This window comes from Myiozetetes cayanensis, unplaced genomic scaffold (assembly GCF_022539395.1).
Source record: "Myiozetetes cayanensis isolate MyiCay16 unplaced genomic scaffold, myiCay2020 scf9, whole genome shotgun sequence".
Taxonomy (NCBI): Eukaryota; Metazoa; Chordata; class Aves; order Passeriformes; family Tyrannidae; genus Myiozetetes; species Myiozetetes cayanensis.
The window spans coordinates 12,730,223-12,753,070 of NW_026088185.1; the positions used below are offsets into that span (position 1 = coordinate 12,730,223).

At 40.0% G+C, this 22,848-nt stretch overlaps 1 protein-coding gene across 5 annotated transcripts in view; it reads right to left on the reverse strand.

The window, feature by feature from the left end:
* PARD3B (par-3 family cell polarity regulator beta) overlaps nt 1-22,848 on the reverse strand; it is a 402,616-nt gene that overhangs the window by 223,710 nt on the left and 156,058 nt on the right. For 3 of the 5 annotated variants that reach the window (XM_050340096.1, XM_050340094.1, XM_050340095.1), the window contains exons 5-6: nt 16,296-16,387; nt 762-848 (exon numbers count right to left, since the gene is read on the reverse strand). In XM_050340096.1, coding sequence (XP_050196053.1) covers nt 762-848; nt 16,296-16,387 — 179 coding nt within the window. The remainder of the gene's footprint in view (nt 1-761; nt 849-16,295; nt 16,388-22,848) is intronic. The other 2 variants (XM_050340097.1, XM_050340098.1) reach the window with 2 other exon arrangements.

Sequence of the window (22,848 nt, forward strand, 5' to 3'; positions counted from 1 at the left end):
ACATCTGAGTTACGTAGCTTGGAAAACAGTTATGATGAAAATGCTGACACAGCCTTAACTACAGCACATCAATACGAGCACGCTGCTGTAATGGGCTTTTGTGATCCCAACGGACTACGTTAAATCATTTATAATTAAAGTAATTGCATTGTGACAAAGAAAAGTTCATGGTATAGTGCACATTTTATAAGTGCTATACAACCAAATCTGAGAGATGGCTTGAAAAACATGAGACATGAACAGGCGAGTAGTTTTTTGATTTTTTTTGTCTGATACATCCCTAAGGAAGGACCTATGCAGCGACATCCAATTGGGAAAATTCAAACAAAACAAACAATAAATTGGAACAAACAAACAAAAACCCAGCAGCACAACCAAACCCAACTAAACACCACACAAAACTGCAGTCTAGCTTACCATTCAGAGAATAAAAACAGAGACAATTAAAGGGACATACATGAACAAAGAGGTTGGTATTGACTGAAACAACTGGACTTGGTGCTATGGTTTAGTTGACAAGGTGGAGATCAGTCAAAGGTTGGACTCAATTATCTTGGAGATCTTCTCCAACCTACATAACTCTGTGTTTGCCTAACACAGAACTCAGGCTAGTTAATATTTTGGTAACAGAAAACAGTGTCATAGACCAATTCTCTTTTAAGTATTTGTTTTCCTTATATTAAAAAGTAGGTATTTGAAGACAAGCACAAGTGAAATCCTTTCATTAATATACTTCTTGAGCAATGTAGAAAATATCTTACCTTCCACTCAAGGATGAAAAGAAGGGCACTACATGTATTCCCAAGGGTCCACCTTCCCCAGAAATCTCCACTGTTTTTGTCATCTCACTAAAAAAGAGCACAGGGAAGCACATCTCATATGCTTATTCACAGAATTCTCTATGTTAAAAACAAGTTCCTGATTGATCAGAGGGTGGAAAGGGTAGAAAAAATATTTGACTCAGAGTTCACTAATACATAAAAATATGATGAAAAGTAAACCAGCTCCGTAACTCTTTAATTTTTTTTAATATTAGCATTTTTGTATTTTAAAAGGGAAAGAAATCAGTTACTAGATATTTTCCTAACTTAACTCCCAAACAAGTTAATTAGAATATTAAAGAATAAGCTTTCAAGTGAAGAGAGACTTCATCATCAAAAAAAAAAAGAAGGGGGAGCAGGGAGAGGTTATTCTACATGTCCTTAATTTATGCTCCACATTAGCTGCTTCAGTCCATTTCCCCATGTGGCCACATTATAAACATGAAGATCACACGTTAAGGACATCAAGCCTATAAGCAAATTAGTCAAATCATATTTAAATATCTTGATTTCTGCCCTCAGTTGCATACAGCCTCCCTGACAAAGAACAAAACTAATTGTAATCAAAAGTGCAACTCAGCTCATTTTATCAAGAAGTTTCCTTCCTCAAACACCGTTATCAAACCCCTCTATACTATTTCTGACAGATTTTTTTGCTGTTTCATTTCCTATTGAGTACAGTGACCTTATCTCTATTCTGGGTGATCCTCATTTGAAAAGGAAGGTACTTCAATTGGCTAGAACATTTAAAAAAAAAAAAAAAGAAATTAGTAGCATCTGTATTTCAGCAGATCACGCTCCTTCTCTCTACACTAGCGTACATCTTCTGTAACACCCCCTACCCTCAAATCCTACTGAACACCATCAGCAGGACCAGTGGACAGTGGACAGCCAGTGAGTATTTCCACTCGCATCAGAACACTCTGACACTACAAGCTACAAGCTCACCACGTGCACGCCAATCCTACAGCGCTGACAGAGCACGTGAAGCTGAACCAAATGGCCACTTCATACACTGCCATGAGTTAAAGGCTCAGTCTAACTGATCCAAGTGCAGGCTGACAGTGGGGAAAATACTTCTGACATTCCTCCAAAAACCATACAATGGATCTAGAGGGCACATTTCCAGAGTAAGATGACCAAGCTGATGCTTCCACACCACCCTGCCCTCCCCCCTCAAATTATTTTTCCCTAGTACAACAACCTCCTCTGGGATAAGTTGACTGTTTTTGCTGACCCACAGTCTTATGATTGTTTGATATGATGCAAGAATCAGCAAAAATGCACCAGTATAAGGAAAGACTCAGTGACCACCCCTGAAGTGGTAACACACAGTTACACCACATCAGATACAGCATAAAAACTCGTAGCACAGCTAAGTCCTCTCACAAGGAGCACATTTCCTGCAAATGACAGAGTTTTGGGGAGGATTTTTTTTGGTAAACTATTCTTCCAAAAAGGCCAACACTGTAATGAATTTATGTTCTATAAAAATGAAATAGAAGGACCCTGAGCAACAAACCACCACTGATCCCAATGTAACAGGTTTACATACTCATGCATTTATAACACAGGTACCATCGACAGGCATTTCCATTTTTTCTTTCCTGTATTGCCCCTCCTCATCAATCAAATTGGGAAATCCTGACAAAATCTTCCTTTAAGTTTTCTTACATATACTTTTTTCTAGGGAAACTAGTCAGAAAAGCTAATCAGGGTGGTTACCAAAAACCTTAACAATGAATTCATAGGAAATTAACTCCTCTTTCAGTTCCATCTTCTACTTCCTCCAATTCTCTTAATACACAAAGAAAGATAATTAAAGGGCACTTTTATTGTCTTTTGAACTTCCACAGAATCAAAACGCATAAGTAAAATAAGTAGTTAAACCCTATAGATCCAGAAAACAATCAGAAGTAGTGAATGGTCTTTCATTTGTAAAGAGAAAATTTAAATAAGTTACAGTTGTCCCTAGATAACCCTGTGTGTTGCTTAAGTATTTCAGGGAAGAGTTGTCTTCCTGAACAACTGTGAAGCAGAGCAAGAAGTTTTTTGAGGGCTATCACGACAGACAGGTTCACTGTCATATTACATCAAGGCATTTACAGTTAGAAGTAGGCTCAAAGCCAAAGGAAACACACAAGTGTATTCATGAATAATTCTGACATGAAATCTACACACTGAGAAAAGTAGGCTTCTTTGTGTAAACCAATAGCCCACATGTACATTGCGTGTTACTTTTAAACACTGGAGTACATCCTAAAACTTATGGATGTTCTAAATACGCAGAATAAGACACTCTGTACGCATATATTAAAAAGGGTACTTTGGAATTACAATTTCAATCAAAACTCTATGAATCTAAAGACTTCTCTTTCTCGAATGTGATTCTTAACTACATCTGAGAAGAAAACTTCCCTTCAAACCAACTTTCAAGAATCTTTGAGGACATGTTATTTTTATAATATACCTATGAAAGCATGACAGTTGAAAATTTAAAAACTGTGACATCTGGGATTTGGTTTTTTATTTGTTTAGCAACTTCAAAGATTAGAAATTCAGACAAATTTAGTATCATTCACTCATTCTGTCCCTCCCTGGGCAGGTTTAATCTGCCCACAAGAACAGCTGAACTCACCAGTGTACTATTCCACATTGGCTTACAGTTTATACTATACTGGAGAAAGTATTCAGGATTAAGGCATACCTGAATGAAATCCTAAATAGCATGAGCTTTACGAATACTAATTACTAAACTCCACAGGCACAAGGGACAAAAAGATGCTGGGACTGTTCAGTTTGACAGGGTCAAGTTAAAAAAATTTAAAAATGGAGTGGGAGAACGTAGAATTGCTTTCCATTGCAGGTTGATAGCTGTGATATTGACAACAGAGGGCAATTTACAGATTTTCTGCAATATGCAACACCTTTAAATAGCAAACCAATCCCCAAAATAGGAAAAAAATTAAATTCCAGAAGTTAGTAACCCACTAATGACATATTTTAAATCTCCCCTGCAAATCTGAAATGCCTTTTGCAGTAAAAGAAAACACAAGTCTGGCCTATCCAGTCACTGTACAAGTCATGGAGTCCAATTGCTAGATGGGAATGAGAGGCTGGAAGCACCGGTGAGCAATTCACAGGGGGTGCCTCAGTGTGTCACTGTTTGTGTCTCCTGCATGTTCTTCAAGGAGCAGACAGAGTTCCTACCTCAGAAAAGACTGTCCTTGCTGAGTTTGGAACCCAATCTCTGTGGAACACACACAGATATAGTCTTACAGCAGTCAAAATAAGTGAACTTTTAAAGAGCATTTATGTGAGTGAAATTTATCAGGACTGCAGGGTTCACCCCAACCAGAAACACAGCGCTCAGGTTCCTTCAAATGCACACTGGCACCTCCCCTCGCTGCGCTGATGGTGCCCCAAAGGTCTCCCTGAAGAGAGAACACCTTCCCAGCATGACCTGATCCAAGCCCACATTCTACACTGTACTATTGATTTTTAACCTGAGGGAGCTGTCATCATTTTATATTCAAATTCCTCATGGCTTGATGTTATTGATTTCTGACAGATTCTTTACCGTCTATCACATTTGTCAGGAAGGTTTGCCATGCATATTATTAAAGATGTTGATGAGCACTGTTTAGCAAAGAGAGAGAGAGAAGGCATACATGTGTGTAGTGAGCATGCTCAGCACTGGTGATATGGAAAGCAAAATTTAAATGGAGTGCTGCACATTCAGCAGTGCATGTTTAGTGGTGAATCAATCTGATCCTCAGGTTGGCAGTGTCCTCGCTGTCGAATACTATAGCTCCCTCTCCTGAAATCTGTATCAAAAATTAGCAGTTTGTCAGTTTTGCAGGGGGAAAAGATCTGTCAGCTGAAAGCTTCTCTGCAAACTAACCAACAACACTGATGAACTGATCCCAGCCACTGAGAAGTCAGATGTTTAAAAGGAAACTCTTTCCAGAAATAAATGTTTTGGAGTTTTGCAGCAGGGCCTGGTTCACTAAGGTACTTTGACCTTCCTCAGTTAAAAATGCTAGGAGAATCTTGGTAGCGTTTCTCTTGGAGAATGCAGCAGACACAGCCTAAAGTAGATTAATTGTTTTGCAACACACTGAAGACAGTACCTTGGAAAACCTTTCTGCATGGGTTAGTGGGCAAAACTTGTCATCACGTGTATGTCACAAGAATCTACCGCCTGAGCAAACACAGATCAAGTGTTTATCATTCCAGTGGCATTTTCCTTTACAATTTTACTCAACGCTTTCTCATGTGTGTTTAAGAAAAGGTACCGATTAGTAAGATGCCATATCTGAAAAAAATCTCTTAGTGCAGGATGTCAATGTTTCCCTTGCAAACAGAAAAGCACAGCTGATGTTCTGAACATGCTTTGTGGTGTTTTATTGACCACAGCCAAGTAAAAGGCAAAATAAATGTTACTCAAATGTAGAAAGTTCACAGATGAAGTTATTAAGCTGCATCTCCTTGCTTGTTTTACACTGTGCCTCCAGCCCCACCAGCCAATTCCAGCAGAGAATCCATCAACCAAAGGTGTTGACATTTGGCAGAGAGCACAGGCCTACAGGTGATGTCAAGTTCCCAAAGGGGACTTGAACAAGGAAGCATCCACGGATTGATCCAAATAAAGAGGGTGGTGACTCTGTCCATGTACTTTTTTCACAGACTAAGCCAGTACAGTTACTGACAGTAATAAAATATTTATACCCATTCTTCCAGAGTAGTCAGCAAAACTGAAGCTGTCAGACAGCACACTTCCCACCCACCTCCTACCCCTTTTCCACATTTTTCCTTCCATCTTTTCAACTAGGTACATAAAGTCTGTTGAAAGCCCTGAAGAAGAAACTGGAATTCCAGATATAATGTGGACATACTCAAATGATGAAAATCCAAACAATAAACAGGGATGGAGAGCACCCTGCAGGGAGAGGAGAAGGCAGCTGAAGGTGTAGTCAAGGATGATTTCCAGGCACAGTTAAGGAAACTGTTCACTCTTTTACAAGAGACAGGCAAGCTTCAGCTGCTCCATTCTACTTAACTAAACAAACCACAAAGTTCAAATATTTACTATGAAATAAGGTCAGAATCTTCCAGTTTCAGTTTAAAGAGGAAACAAATCACCTTCTCCAAACTGAAATGTGTTAATCCCGATTTTTTTTTCACACTAACATTAGTTAGTTCTCACACGATTAACTGTCGAAAAGTTTGGAGAGAAACCAGACAGCCTGCAGGCACCAGAGGTTTGTGTCTTTTTTGTCTTTAAATCAAGTTGTTCCAGTTCTCTGTTGTTGGACTAATGAAAGACACAGTAGGTTAAAGAAGGAAAATACAGAGAAGGAAAAAAATTCTGCAGCTACGCTTTAATTATGTATCTACAGTGCTTAAACCAAGGAACTGACCCTGACCTCTGCTAAAAAGAAGTGGGAAGACAGCAAAACAGAACATAATGAAAACACATAATGAATTATCTATGCATAAATTACCCTTTGAGTTCCAGCTAATCCACTGCTATTAAGCTAAACATCCACTTCCAAGCAGATTCATGTTTATTGTTTCTTAACACTGTCATTTTTACTAAAAAAAGCAAGGCTTTCAAACCCAGTATTTCAATGTACAGTGTGTGAAGGAACTCACTGTTAAAGGTTGTGACAAATATCTACCTGACAATCTATAGAGTATCAAGATCCTGTTCTCTAAAAATCTTTCAAATCTAGTAGAGAACATGAAACGGAAGCAAGGAGAAATACAAAGTTTTATACACTGATGGCATTAGCTTGGCTTCTTTTACCCTGAACATTATCTTTACCAGCAAATAAACAAAATAATTTTTAAAAAAAGCCACCTCTGGAATTTACAAGAGGATTTTCATTGTTTATTCCATTAAAAAATGTTCCAGTGACCCAATGTTTCAAGTCTCTCCTATAGCAAAGTTCAACTCTCAAAATGTCAAATTAAAATTTTCAGACTCCCGAGGGATACAGTCCTGAAAAGATTCCCAGTACTTCTCCAGTGAGATGTTTTAAGAGGATCCAGGCAAAACTTCCCACTAGCCTCTGAGTGGAGGAGCTAAAAATCCTCCCTATGGCCACTGGTTTACCCAACGTGCAACTCATTTCACCTACTTAAATCAGTGAACTGATGTTCTTCAAATGGAACAGCTTTCCTACCTGAGTGAGAAGTATAAAACAAGCCAAGTCTGGAGCCTTTAAATTCAACTGACTGGGCTTCACAATCATGAAATATTAATCATGGTATTCTTTTTTTTTTTACGCTTCCCTCTGAAATACCCATTTATTGGCTGTGCTTAGAGAAGGAACTCTGACCTCAGACAGGTTGGTGCTCAGATCACTTTTTTTAGCTGATGAGCTGCTATTTTGCTATTTTGCTTAAGTGCTGTAAGACTTTCAAGATTACCAAACTCAGTGGCAGGAAGGATTATTTTCCAAAGAAAGCAGCAGGGACAATATTGGTTTTCTTTCTTCTCTAGCATGGAAAAGCTTCCATAGCATGAAGTAGCTCACAATTAGGCTGAAGTATCAGATTTATTAACATCACTGAACATGGTTTATTTAAATGGCATATTTAAATGAAGGCTTAAGGTATCTTGACTTGGTGGTCCTTCATGGCCCTAACATCTTTGAAATACAACAAGAAAGATACCTGAATAAATCAGAATTCTAAGTAACACTTTCTTTCAGAATAAACAGTGTAAAAGGAGTCAGATACTAAGATGCTAGTTTTACTACTTGTGGACCAAAATAATTTTCTTATTTAATATTATTTTATTAATAAAACCTTCTTTACTTACATTCAATCAAATTAAATAACAGTAAGATAGATGGTCTCTAGTGACTTACTATTTTCCTTTATAAACCTATTACTCCTCATGAAAACACTTTTGGAAAAACAGTTTAAAAGACTTCACTTAGAAGAAAAAAGCCAAACAAAAATCAAATTCACTGCCTTAAAATTTAAATTCTCTGACTTTTATAATTCCAGTGAATTCCACAGAAATATGAACTAACTCTGCTTTTAAAAATGTGTTCAGAATTACTCTAAAGTTTCCTGTTTGAAGAAACTGAAATATATTACAATTACTTTGGCATAATTCACAACTTTGAGTAAAAAAAAAAATCTACGTCGTACCCATCTCAACTCTTGCAGGCAAAAAAAAAAGTGTTTTCTAAATTCTCCTTAGGATACAGGAACTACAAGTAAGGCATATTTTGATAAAATTATTTTACTGTGACTGTATTTAAAGAAAGGTTGATCATTTCTCCCTATTTTGGTTTGGTTTTCATTTATTTGGTTGGTTTTTCTGAATGCATCAATGTCAAGATTAAGATAACTAATTTAAAAAAAAAAAAGTTGTAACCAATGCAGAAAGATTCTTGGGAATATCCTGTTCTGGTCAGCTGTCCCTCTGCTCCCTGTCTGTTCCACGCTCTGATGTCAGGCACCGATCAGGTGAGTCCCTATCTATGTTCTTTACCACTTTTCCTTCCATACTCCTCTGTCAAGACAGTTTGCAGAATTCAGCAGAAATTGTAAGAGAGTTACAGAAATTTAACTTATTATTGACTGTTTTTTAACAATGTCAGAGAAGACTTGGCCATTTCAGAAAACTGAATAACTCTGAAGAACAGCACGGAGGTTTTTCTCGTTGTCAGCATTTCCAGTGGCCACTGAATTATGAAGATTAAAAGCAAACGAGTGTCACAACCTTCTTCTGAAGAATGCCAAATGCAAGCAGTGAATTGTTTAACTCAATAAACAATAATATGCTCTCAGAAAATTCCTAAGAGGACTCAGAGGGTCTAAACCACCCTAGTAAAGGCATAAGGACAACAGTAAACATGAGCATAGTGTGCACTGAGCTTGATTAATCCCCGTTACAATTTACCGAATCGAGAGACAAATGAGTGCATATATTTGGTGATGCATAATAATTATCTCAGGTGAAACAAGCTGTAGAAGTCTTTAGCAACATTAAAGAGAAAATAAGCATTAGCAACTAAACGAAGTTCTATACCTGCATGATGAACACTAATCAGCTGGCGTGTAACTGAAAGGCCTGGCAGGTGCAGGGAAAGCTGGAAGAGCACTCCAGTTCTTTTTCCTAATGAGACCATTCTAAAAATATGTACCAGTATTAGCAGGCAAGAGAAGAAATTGCAAAATGCACTAGGTGACAAGGAGGCCTCCAAAAGGGAGGAAAAAAACCAGACAGAGTGAGTTGAAAACCACAACTGTACCAAAATGATAAAATCTCCCAGAAAATAAATGAAATTATGACACAAAGGACAAGAAAAACTAGAAATTATCTCCCTTGTATAGAAAAGACTGATCTTTAATATGTTCTAAAAGAAAAGGTGATCCTTCTATGCAAATCCTGGCATGGCCCAGAAGACCAGCAAGTTTCAAATCCCTGCTCTTGCAACTTCCCCACAGGCTTTGGGTACGTATTCCTGCCTCTTTCCCAGCCCTCAGGTAGGTAAAATGGGAATATTAACATCTGTTTTTTCTGAGGTGTTTGTGAGTACAAATGTTCTCAGCATGCAGACACTGCTTATTTCACAGGTTTTATTTTATACCGTTTTGACAAACAACTACAAGGTGCAGAACCATAGCAAAGGATTATTTGCTATCATCAAAATCGAACCAGAGTAATTTGTCCCATTTTAGCTGTCACACACAAGTTTGCCATGTAACACATCTTAATTTCATTATACAATGTGCTATATATACCACTACAGTTCTGCAACAAACACAACATACTGGACAAAGGACTGAATTCCTTTACCTACCCAAAAAGGTGGGTTTAGCACAACCTGAATCACCAGTCAAAACTGAAATTTCAGCTTACAGTGAGGCAGGAAAAGAGCAGCATGGAAACATTTTGCTCTACATTCACCAGGTCAAGTCCTCTAATGCCACCACCGAGGACCTGACTGACCTACTCTGCGACACTGTACTGTAGCCTGGCCTGTTAACTTGGTGTAACAAATGCAATCTGAAAAATCTTTACTTTTCAGTTTCATTTCAGTCATTTAGAATTTTCCCTGTGATTTCAGGAACAATAAACACTGTTGCTCATTATTAAAACTCTTCAAATCATCTAATTTCCCCTCCTCTTGTTTCAGGTATGCAGCTCTCAAGTTTTACTGTATTTGCTTCCAATGCAGATTATAGATTTACCTAAGTTTCACTTAAAATTTAGATGGGTTCAAATTAAAGTCACTTCTCAAACTGTCAATGAGACCACCACCACCACCTTCAGAAATAGCAGAACTGGCCATGTCTATTGGTTATAAATGAAGAGAGGAAAAGGATGCATTCCGTCTGACTACTCTAGTGAAGCCACGTACCGGGAAATATTATAAATATTTGCTGTAGTTTTCACAGTGTATAAACACAGAGATAAAAATCTACTACAGGATATAGAAAGTAATAACCACTCAAAACCTGTTGGCGACCAGGTTTATGCGAACATGGACGACTGGAGAAAGAATAGAGACCAAAACACCAGTTTTGAAGCATGGAAGGTGCTGAGAGACAACTCGGAACAGAGACTCTAATAATCACCTCATGGACTGTTGCGCAGTAGCCTGTGTTTCTCTGTTAAACCTATTGCTAGGTTGTCTACCCTCCATTTTCCCTTTTTCTCCCTCACAGCCAATAAGCCCTGTCAGGCTTGGCAACACTTCCCCCATTGGTTAGTTTACCATAAGGTACTCTCCAATCATGTTCTCCCAAGTTTTCTCCTCCCCAGTTGACACCCATTCCTTGTTATGTAATCCCTGTTACCCTATAGAATGTAGCGGATTTGCATGCTCCGCCTTGTTACCTCCCCTTTTCCAGACAGTTCTTTCCCAGAGGGTATAAAGACCCTCCATTTTGTTAATAAAGTTGGATTAGCCTTTGGCTTCCTTGGTGTTCACACTGTCTCTGTGTCTTCTTTGTGGGTCACAGCTGCGGGTGAACTTTACCTTGGAGCCCTTGCTATTGCCTAACCTTCCACCTCACAGGGCAATCTGCAAGAACCCTCTCGCTAGTCTGCTCCTTTCCCAAAGAGCAAGGCTGCGACAAATGGCGCCCAACGCGTGAGGTTGTCCTGTGAGATTTTCTTTCTGGATCGTCTCACACCAACCTTCGCTGGGTATCAGCTGCGGGAGTTCCTGATACGCCGCAGTCCGGCAGCCTCCCCCGGCAGAGACTGGACAGAAAGTCCCCCTCATCGACGGAGCAGGCGACCGCCGAGAGAGGTGAGCTGCCGGGGAAGCCCCTACCCTCCCTAACCCGTCTCCTCAACCCCTATTTCGGCGTTCTACCATCGCTATGGGATCTGCTCTGAGAAAACCTGAACGCCCTCTCTACAAAAAAATCAGAGCGATAATAGATTTCCAGGGACACAAATATGACAAGGCTTCGCTTAAAGCCCTTGCAACCTGGATTAACAAACACCAGTTCTATCTCCCAGAGGAATTTAATATCGATGACTGGGACAAACTTGGTGCTACCCTTTGGAGGGCAGAAAAGAAGGGAGACAAAATTGCTGCCAAATCTTTAATTGCCTGGCGATTGGTCTACATGCTCCTTCAGGATCGCCAGAAAGGTGGACTCTCTACACCACTTGTAAATTCTGCTACTACACAAGATGGCGACCCTAAAAACTACCCCCCCTTCTACTAACATGGCGGGATCGACCTTCAGGGGGGAGGAAGGACAAAATGGCGCGGGGACAATTCAACACTGCATGTCACGCGACGATAATGGCGGCGTCGGGAGACACTTCGTCACATGGGGCCATGAGGGAGGAGCCGTGGGCGGAGTGGAACTCAAGGACTTTCGGGAGGGACCACCTCACTACACTCCCACTGATGTCACATCCTCCTTTGTCTCCGCCCCACATGATGTCATCAACACTCCCACACACCACCACGTGATTGCCTCCACCCACGTCACAATGCCACGCCCCGTTTCCGGTAGTAAGACCTCCCCTTCCGGAACAACATGGCCGCGCCCATACCACCGACCCTCAACACCTTCCAGCTCAAGGCCTACCCACCACTTCCACCTAGGCCTACCACTAAAACCACCACTCCACCTTTCCCTACGGCACCCGAAGAGCCACACAGGCCTGAGCCTCTGGCCAAGGCACAGGTCCTGCTTCCACCCGTGGCCTTCCAGAAATTTTCTTTTAAAACAAAACACGCCCGCCGTTCTACCATACGTCACACACATCATCACTCACCACCCTCACCTCCAAAGGAACAACACCAACACACTGTTAGACACACATTAAAGATCACACCACCCAGTCTTCCAGTGTCACCTACTAATTCATCCTTATCGGACACTGGTTCGGACAGTGAGGAGGAACCGAGACCACCCCCTCTTACACAAATTATTAAAACTGCTAAATCTAAACCATCTACATTTCACTCACGTTCCATCAAGTCCCTTACAGCATCCTCCCCTACCATCTCTAAATACAAATATAAAACACATACTAGGGATGCCGGGGACATTCACACTTTTCCGGCTACTGCCTCTGCCCAGGACCCACTTACACCAGGCCCTTGGGTGGATATTACCCATGAGGTTGTCGAAGCACAAGAAAGAGCGTGGAAGGTTTTCCATGAGCAAGCCTCACTTGCCGGAGACCTCGAAATGCTCCGAGCCTTTCCTATTGTCAAAGAGGACGGCCGACCACCGGAATGGCGTCCGATTTCTTACCCTGTTCTTAAGGATATTAAAAAAGCAATCACAGACCATGGCCTGAATTCCCCTTATACCTTAAGCCTCCTTGATTCTTTTTTTAACTCCTTCGACCTCACACCTAATGACATTAGACAGGTGGCCACTGCTTGGCTTCCAACCCTACAATACGCTGCTTTTGAGGCCGAATGGAAATCTCTTATTAAAAAATATGTCAAGGAGGGAGGAGATATTCGGGGAATGACTCACGAACAGGCCATTGACCGCCTGTATGGCGAAGGAGCATATACATCCAATTCTAAACAGGCTATGACCCACATCACACTCATCCACAAAACCAGCGAGTTAGCCTTCAAGGCCATCAAAAAAGTGGCCAAAGTTAGCACTAACACCCCTTCATATGCACTGATATTTCAGGGACCAAAAGAACCATTCTTTGATTTCGCTACTCGCCTGAAAGAGGCAATCAGCAAACAAATCAGTGACATTACGTCGCAAGACGTTCTTTTTAAATCACTAGTTGTTGAAAAGGCGAATGAGGAATGCCAAAAGATTTTAAGACCACTAAAAAATCCCACACTGTTGGAAATGATAGAAGCATGCCGCAATGTGGGATCTACAAAAGAGGACCTCAAATTAATTCTATGTGCTGCTAAAAATCAGTGCTTTAATTGCGAAAAGCAGGGACATTTAGAAAGACATTGCCCCGATAACCAACCCCCACAACCCGTACCACATAAAAATCTACCTCGGTTTAACTGTCAGAGGTGTGGGAAGGGGAAACATTGGACCTCTCTTTGCCGATCACTGACTGATGTAAATGGTGACCCTCTTCCACCAAAGTCACCGAAACCCCTACTTAAAAAACAAGTTACTTTTAACACTCCTCCACCACAACGCAAACTTGAGGATGATCAGGGAAACTCCTCCCTGAGCGCCAAGAGGGGCGCAACGACACCAAATACCTCTCTCAGCAGCCTCTCTCGAGCGCAGTCAGAACCGAATCTACACTGAGAGTCATTCAACACATTGCACTTTACCCTACCACCACTCTAACCACTTTATCGGGAGAAGAGTGCACACTTGCAACCATGCCAAACCAGACTCTTAACAAAGAGGAACACTATTTAGTTCAACCTGCGGAGGAAGCCTCATCTAAAGGCATCATTGCCCAAACAGAACTTCTTCGTGCTCGTGACACTAATATCTTTAACGTTTCCCTCCGAGTTCTCCTACCTCCCACAGAAATCTCACAGCAGGAACCAGTGGCGATTTTGATACCCATTTCCCGACTGTCCCAGCTGACGTCGGAGGCGAATCGTCCAGAGAACACCACCAAAACCGTTAATTGGACGACCACCCTTACGGACGCTCAGCCACTACTGACAGTAGACATTTCTTCACCTTTAGGCACAGCCTCTATTCGAGGACTATTGGACACTGGTGCAGATGTCACTATAATTGCCGCTAAAGACTGGCCAGGTTCCTGGCCGATCGAGGACACAACTGTCAATGTTTCGGGGGTGGGAGGCTCTCAGAGGCCTCAACAAAGCCGACATGTTATAACTTTTACTGACAAAGACCTTAATACTGCCACTTGCAAACCTCTTATTTTACCGTTGCCAACAACTCTCTGGGGAAGGGACATACTTGTTCAATGGGGCGCGACACTTAGAACAAATTTATAACATTGGCCACTGGTGAGCAGCTGCTACCCAAACTTAATTGGCTTACTCTCAAACCTATTTGGGTAGACCAGTGGCCCCTTCCCAATGACAAGCTGCGACAATTGGAAATGTTAGTCAATGAACAATTACAGTTAGGACATATCGCCCCGTCAACAAGTCCCTGGAACTCCCCTATTTTTGTTATCCAAAAAGCGTCTGGCAAGTGGCGGTTACTTCATGATTTACGCAAAATAAATGAAATCCTAGAACCAATGGGATCCTTACAGCTGGGGATGCCAGCCCTTTCGATGCTTCCTAAGGATTGGCCCATTGTGATCATAGACATCAAAGATTGCTTTTTTCAAATCCCATTACATCCAGAGGATGTGGATAAATTTGCTTTCACCATACCATCCCGGAATGCCGGAGAGCCGAATAAACGATATGCATGGAAGGTTTTGCCGCAAGGCATGAAGAATTCTCCTACCCTTTGCCAATTATACGTCTCTAAAATTTTATCCCCAATTAGACTCCAAAATCCATCTGTTATCATCTATCACTACATGGATGATATTTTAATTTGCGCACGATCTAAAGTTGAGGTTAATCAGACCCTAAATTCCATTGTAACAACTTTGAAATCCTTCCATTTGCATATCTCACCTGAAAAGATCCAATGGGACTCTCCATGGCAACTTTATGCTCTCTCGTACAATTGGATGCGATGAGAAACCAAACTTGTGTTGCTTAAATTTTCAGAATTATCCAAATGCGACCAAATTCTCTTATTACAGCATTACCGAACTAAAGAATTTACTCACCGCGGCTAAGGTTCCCAATAATTTTTACTCTAAAGATATTTTTGAAAGCATAAAGATCCCCTTTTTACCAAACTGGCTTAAGCAAATTTTACTTATATGTCTTTCTTCAGCATTTACCTATTCCCTCTCTTACGTTAAAGATTCTGTTATTAAGCGTATTTTCCCAGCTTCATTACAAAACAAAAAAGGAGGAGATGTTGGCGACCAGATTTATGCGAACATGGATGACTGGAGAAGAAATAGAGACCAGAACACCAGTTTTGAAGCATGGAAGGTGCTGAGAGACAACTCGGAACAGAGACTCTAATAATCACCTCATGGACTGTTGCGCAGTAGCCTATGTTTCCCTATTAAATCTATTGCTAGGTTGTCTACCCTCCATTTTCCCTTCTTCTCCCTCACAGCCGATAAGCCCTGTCAGGCTTGGCAACACTTCCCCCATTGGTTAGTTTACCATAAGGTACTCTCCAATCATGTTCTCCCAAGTTTTCTCCTCCCCAGTTGACACCCATTCCTTGTTATGTAATCCCTGTTACCCTATAGAATGTAGCGGATTTGCATGCTCCACCTTGATACCTCCCCTTTTCTAGACAGTTCTTTCCCAGAGGGTATAAAGACCCTCCATTTTGTTAATAAAGTTGGATTAGCCTTTGGCTTCCTTGGTGTTCACACTGTCTCTGTGTCTTCCTTGTGGGTCACAGCTGCGGGTGAACTTTACCTTGGAGCCCTTGCTATTGCCTAACCTTCCACCTCACAGGGCAATCTGCAAGAACCCTCTCGCTAGTCTGCTCCTTTCCCAAAGAGCAAGGCTGCGACAAAAACCAGAGGTGATATTTAAACCAAAGAAGATGATTTTAGGACTATATGGTTCAGGGAATGGTTATTTATTGAGATATAATACACAACCTAAGAACAGCCTCTATCTTAAGACATGAAATACCTGCAGGACTGAGTAGAAATCAAAAAGGGAGTATACAATAGTAGTATTATTTCTCCCTTACCCTTACACTACATACAGCACAAAAAAACATTTCATATTCATCAACAAGGGTAAAAGTCTGTCATGCACAAATATGTGCTTCAGTATATAAATCAAAGGATGGTGAGGGAGGAGGAGGAAGAGGCCATGGCAGTGGGAAACACCACGAAGATTCAAAAGTGCAGCTGGAATGAGAAGTCAGTCTTGTCTTGCATGCTGATAAATCACACTTAGGTCAGCACCAAACAGAAGATGTTCCTACCTGACAGGGAGTCGGGCCCTCTGAGCCAACAACAGTTCTGTGGGTCCAGTGAGGTTCATCTCCCCATCCTGAAAGGATGCCTGAGAAGCACTCTGTTGAGAGATTTCAAAGCACATTTTGAAACTACGTACATCATTGTGTGTTTACATTTTTTAATCAAATACTTGAAAGTCAGTCATAAAGTAGCATCGCCTCACTGACAGTGAGGACTGAAGACCCATTCTGCGTGCAGCATCTGTGACAAACATTTGGAGAAACAGGAGAGTACCTAAAGTCCTGCTCCGCATACCAAAGTCCCACCACCCTTCCACTGGAGAAGTTTATGGTACTACCTTCTTGTCTGTCTATCCAACCTGAATGTCACTCTTTCCCACCCTGAGCCTCCTCCTTTCTCACAGTAGGTCACACAATAGATCACACAAATCTTCGATAAACCAAAATGCCTTTTTTTTTTTTTTCTTTTGTGCTCTGCCCCTTAGTAGCATTTATCTGGTAAAGATGTATTTTCACAGTAACTTCACCGAAACAGAAATTGTGAAACCATTTGGCCAGACAAAAATACAGTGCAGACAGGGTCCAGACATGAACGCTAAAGCCCTTGAAAACTATTATTTAACTTTCCTTTTTGTGATCCTTACACTTTCAGTGTTTGCATTTTTTTCATACTGAGAGAGGGAAATAGTTACCAATGAGATAAGACCACTGTCAGCAGGTGATGTATGAGCTTTAACATACTGTACTTCATCCCAACCCTTATGGCAATAATGTAAACAGAGCAAATTCTCTAACAAAGACCTTCTTTGGAGAGGTCACTTCTGTCAAATCTGCAACAGGAATATAACTGGAAGACATAAATCTTCAGCTGTCAACACAGAAGAATAATTCAATTCAGAGTTTGATCTTAACTCGATAAAGCCTAAAGTTAATCATTACTTTTTTGTTGTTGCAGTGGTACAGTTTTCCAGTGTATACACTTGCCATATGAAGTTGTCTCAAGGCAAAAGGTAGCAATGCTATAAATTAATTTCAAAGAACAAGGCCAACTTGATAGGTAATTTAATTTTCAATAAAAGCTCTACACTGTATAGTAAAAGTTCCAATTTCTCTCAAATGATGGCTCTACTCAAAAGATGGCTTTTAAAGTTTGGTGTTTCCAGTTCCTCAAAGATTTGTAGAACTTATTTTTAGCTTATAAGTATCATGAGAGCTGGGGGCAAGTGTGGGTTGCCTTGCGTTTCAAAATAGAACCAGGAGCAGCCTTGCAAGCAAATCTTTAAAAAATATAAATCAAATTGGATCCCCTTTTAGTTCACATGCTGCTTTTGAACCTATAATATTAGCAGAGATGCTCTTTGTGTGTGTATTAGAGCAGAAGCCAATAGACTTGGCTTCAACTGCAAGACCAATACAGCTCAAAGTGAACTACTGTCACTAGTAGAAGAACCATTTTCAAAAACTATGTATTGAGTAACTTCCAATCACTTTTCACACGCCAAGGAACAATTCATGCTATGTGAAATATATTCCATACTAAGCTTGCACGTCAAGAATTCAACCTCAATCAGTGCATTACCAACCGAAATCTGACACACAGCCTTCATCTGTTGACTTCATCTTGACAAAAGCTTTAAAAAAAAGTGTTTTGGTAGCAACATATGCTGGAAGCAGACAAACTTCTTAACAATAATGTCCCCAACAAAGCTAACCTCCTTCAGCTAACCACAGAAAACACTGGTGCTACAAAGGCTCTGCTTTTTGGAAAGTTGAAGATAGTCAAGCCATGAGTGGATTTAGGGTTGTGAATTAATTGGACTCTTTTCTTTCAGACACCGGCTGCAACACAGTGCAAGACAGAGAATATGATAGTCATGAACTCAGAACTTTTTGCTACCTGGAGCCTCCCTTGCAGTCTACACAAGTCTGCATAGGCTATGTTATTTCTCTGTTTCTGGTTACTATTGTTCTTATTGTAGTGAGATTACATCTATGCTTGTCCTCTGCCTCCACTTCCTGAGAAGTAGATTTCACGGTAAGGAAAAATACTGATGTTCAGAACACAATCTCATCTCTTGTTTCTGTTGACTGAGTCACAGATTTTTAACCACAAGGAACGATTTTTTGATGAAAAAGTATAACCTCATATTTTGATCTGCTGAGTGACACAGGACAACATTGCTAAGAGCACAGTTCCACCCCAAGATAAGTATGAGGTCGTTACAGAAAGATGGCAACTAAGAGCTTTCTTTTCTGCTAAAGGCCAGACCAGAAGAAAGTATCTTGAAGCTGGATAAGAGGATTATTATAGATACCAGGGATGTTAGACCTTCAGAAGAGGTTTTGAAGAACAGATTTATAAACATGACACAAAGGTTTCAAGGCATGTCCATTCCTGTGCCAGAAAATAATGGTCCAGCCTTGCAAGGCACCTGACAGTAACACACATTTTAATCTCTCCACAAGATAAAACATAAGGAATCAGAGGATAAAGTTTGGAGTCCATATCCACAATTACAGCTTATTTTTTTTGTTTCTTTTGTTCGTGTTTTTTGTGTTGGTTTGTTTGCTTATTATAGTGGGGGAGTGTTGTTTATTTGTATTTTAAATTTAAGGGTAAAAGTTTCTAAAGAAAACTTGACCTCTCCTGAGCTGGACAGAAGTGTGTTGAAGAACTTCAGAAAGGAGACAGGGAAAATTTCAGTATCAGAGCCCCCATCCTGCACACCACTGCCTGTTCTGATTTGAATGCATACAGTGCTCACACATACCATAGATTATCACATGCTCAAATCAGTAAACACAAAGCCTGATATATTTTAAGGCTTAACTGATCAAGGAAACATGAATCATCACACTGGCATTATAACTGAGCTCTCTGAGAATGACATTAGAGCTTCAGCCACATAACAGTCACTACAAATAGACAAATTCCTTTCATACTTCAGCATTTCATTAGAAGAACAGTAAATTTTAACACATCATCTGATGAACCAACTTGATAAGAAACTAAAAATGCACAAATGAAGAAACTATCAAAAGACAATTGTCCAATACACACAGAAGTGTTCAATCTCTTGTTCATATTTTAAGTTCTGTCACCTTTTCAATAGTAGCAGGATTAATGACACCGTCTACCAAAGCTCGACTCAAATTCAGTTGACAAGGTAAGCTCTTTACAGTGACGGAATTTCACTTAGAACAGAGGAATAAAATGCAAAACAGTGTGGTAAAAACATAAACCAATAAGAGTAGTGGAAGCTTTTTAATTTATTTACATATGGATAATTTGAATTAAGCAAGTCTTCTTTCTTAGTGCATATTCTTCAAATTAGGACTGAAGCAGAAGAGAGGGATTCTATTAAATAATAGCCCTCTGCAAACAACTGCAACCCCAGTGCTAGAAAGAGTCTCACATTCATTATGTGACAGCTCTCAAGATAGGTAAACTTGTCCATGTGACAGCAGAAGGAGTGACAGAGCACATACCAGTAACATTTTTACTTTGTGAACATGCAGCCTTCTCAGTTCAGCAGGCAGCACGGACATGTATTACCCCCAGCAAGAAACGCTGCAATCAGTCATGGTCTTACTGAGCTTAGGGAGTATGACAAATTCTCTGGGTTTTTCCTTTAATTTTGGAAAATGCTCATTTCATAAAAACCACAAAGCATCTGAGGGGAAAAGCAAATAGAGGCACTTTTGAACAGAGACATGAAAGTATCCATTTCTGGCTAGAGAAAGAGAGAGGGAAAGAGAGAATTGACCGAAAATGGTCAAACCAATGTTTGTATTACAAACAAAGAAGTGCAGCCCTGAGCAGCCAACAGAGCAGAAGCTGCCAACCAGCCCCACTGTGCTGTTTTCTCGCTGTCACTGCAACCCAAAAAAACTGGATTTTTGTATCTTCAAAAAAACTGCACATCTGTTTTGTAACTGAATTCTGGCTATAATGTAGTTTGAGTTACATTTTAGCTAAAAAGACATTTTTCGTTGAGGTTCTTTTGCAGCAAAATTCAGCACGTTCATGCAAGAGCAGACTTAGATCACCTAGCCCAGAGAGACAAGTTCAGAAATATTCACAGGCCACCAATGGTTACAGAAGGGCCCCACCTAAATCATGTCAAATCTGCCAGGTAGGCTCAGAATACAATTAATTCTTTAGAAAAGAAGTAAGAATTTAAGTAGTATATGATTGACAATATGTGACTTTCAGAAAAGCTATATAGAAAAAAATCCTCTTATTTGAAAAAAAAAATTATTATATAATAACCAACATGAGACAAGTCTCAAAACTAGATAAATTTAGAAAGCATAGAGTTTAAGTAATAAACAGGAGAAAAGCCTGAATGCAGGATACACTTGGAATATAAAATGGTTATCAAACACTAAGAATAAACTTAAAAGAAATAAATACAATCTATTCATAGAAGAAATACACATGATATGTACTCAAACTAGGAGTGAAGTCAGTCTGGTATACCCAACAGGAAGTATCTTTATCTGAGACTTTCTTTTAATGACAAAGTTAGAAGTGAAAATGTTATGTCTGAAGTTCCAGTTTACAGTATTGTATTCCCTGAGGGCATCAACTTTTTAAAGCAAAGAAAAGTATCCAAAGGGAAGAGCAGAAGGTCACAGAGCAGGGTGTCAGGCTGCAGAGCTCACTCTCCCTACCTGGCCAACAGCAAACCTTCTCCCAAGAAGGTTCAGTGAGAGTTCATAACATAAACAGTGGGATGCAAGGAAACCTGGGGGTGAAAGGGATGCTTAGTTTACAAATGCAGGAAATGTCTCATCGACTGCTCTCACAACAGACGATTTTAATTACCATATTTAAAAATTGAACATTTTTAGCAACCCTTTCAGGATCACGTGAGCACTTCTGACAGCCAGAATGAGTCATAGCACTATATTTAGCTTTAAAAATCAACACTTTCATAAATATTCCCAAACCAATTAGTGAGTGCTATAAAGGTGTTTACCTTTAGTTAGAACAACAAATGCAATACATGACATTGCACACAGAGGACCATCCCCAAGACCACACAACTCAAGGAACACACACAAAAAGGCCCCTTTTTGTTCAGTAATAATAAAACCAAGCACAGGTTAAAATATGAACCATACATCTTGCTGTAAAGCCCAGCAGTTACACATATTGCTGGTTTCAACTTTTGGCCAATTGTACCTGATCTCAAAAAGGCTTCTTCATGGCTCACTTGGTCTTTTGGGACAAAACATAAGTTGTGTGTGTAGGTGTGTTCCTAAAACTGTTAAAGAATAACCACTGCCCTTCATGAGGATACTCCTGCCATCCTCAGTTTGCAACAAGAAGAATGCAGCACACCACAAGCTTTAAAAAAGTTTCAGACTTAAAATTAGTCTCTTGATTCCTCCATTAGGCCTTAAATCCACAATGGGGCTAATTGAAGCTGTGGCACTAAAATCCTACATAAAGAAAACATTTATCTTATCTTTATTACTTATCATGTACAGAGTCAGGCTATCTCAAGGCCAGGAACAGTCTGGCAAGTGAAATACATAACAAGCTTCCAGTTAGCAGAAACCTGTACTGTAACTGTAGCAGAAACACATCTGGGCTAGGAAAATGTTTGTAATTGAGGTATCCTGCTTTGGGCTGGGACAGAATTAACTTTCTTCCTAGTTGCTGGTGCAGTGCTGTGTCTTGGATTTAGCATGAGAATAATGCTGATAAACCACTGATATTTTGGTTGTTGCTAAGCAGTGCTTACCCTAAGTTAGGAACTTTTCAGTTTCTGCTCTGCCAGAGAGGAGGTGCCCCAGAGGCTGTAAGGGAGTGTGGCCAGGGCTGCTGACACGAACTGGCCAGAGGGATTATTCCACACCACAGAACATCATAGCCAGTACAGAAACTGGGGGAGTTGGCTGGGAGAGGTCGATCGCTACTTCCAGATTAATTTATTATTTTAACATACAGCTTTCCTTTTTCCTTCTAAATAAGCATAATGAAATATCAAACATCCTTTTAAAACCAACCAATAACAGAAAATTGAGTAAGCTGCTCAGTATGCTCCTAAACATTACAGAGCCCATTGGAAAGAGAACATGTTGACCAACAGACACACCAGCTGTCATACTTACACAGATGTATTTATAACCACAATTAATATATCTCAATTAAAAAATTCCTATTCTCACAGTATTGCTATCATCAATACATTAAGGATGGAAACCAATACCAATCAGACTAATAAAATGCTGCTAAACTGAAGGAAAAGTATTATTGTTTGTTACTATATATTTCTTATTTTTCCAGCAATCTGCTTGATTTAAATCACTCTGCCTCTATAAAACATGTTAAGTATTTCTAAACAACTTATAATACTTCCATTTCACTTACTGATTAAACTACATCATCTTCTCAACTATTCAGAATGTAATTCATTTGAAATGGATAATTGATGCAATTGTGCAGTATCTACAAATGCAATTAATCACTTGCTAAAGATGATTTTTAGGCAGGCAATATGAAAATAAGAATCATAAAGCTTCTTTCAGTGTCAATTAAAATGTA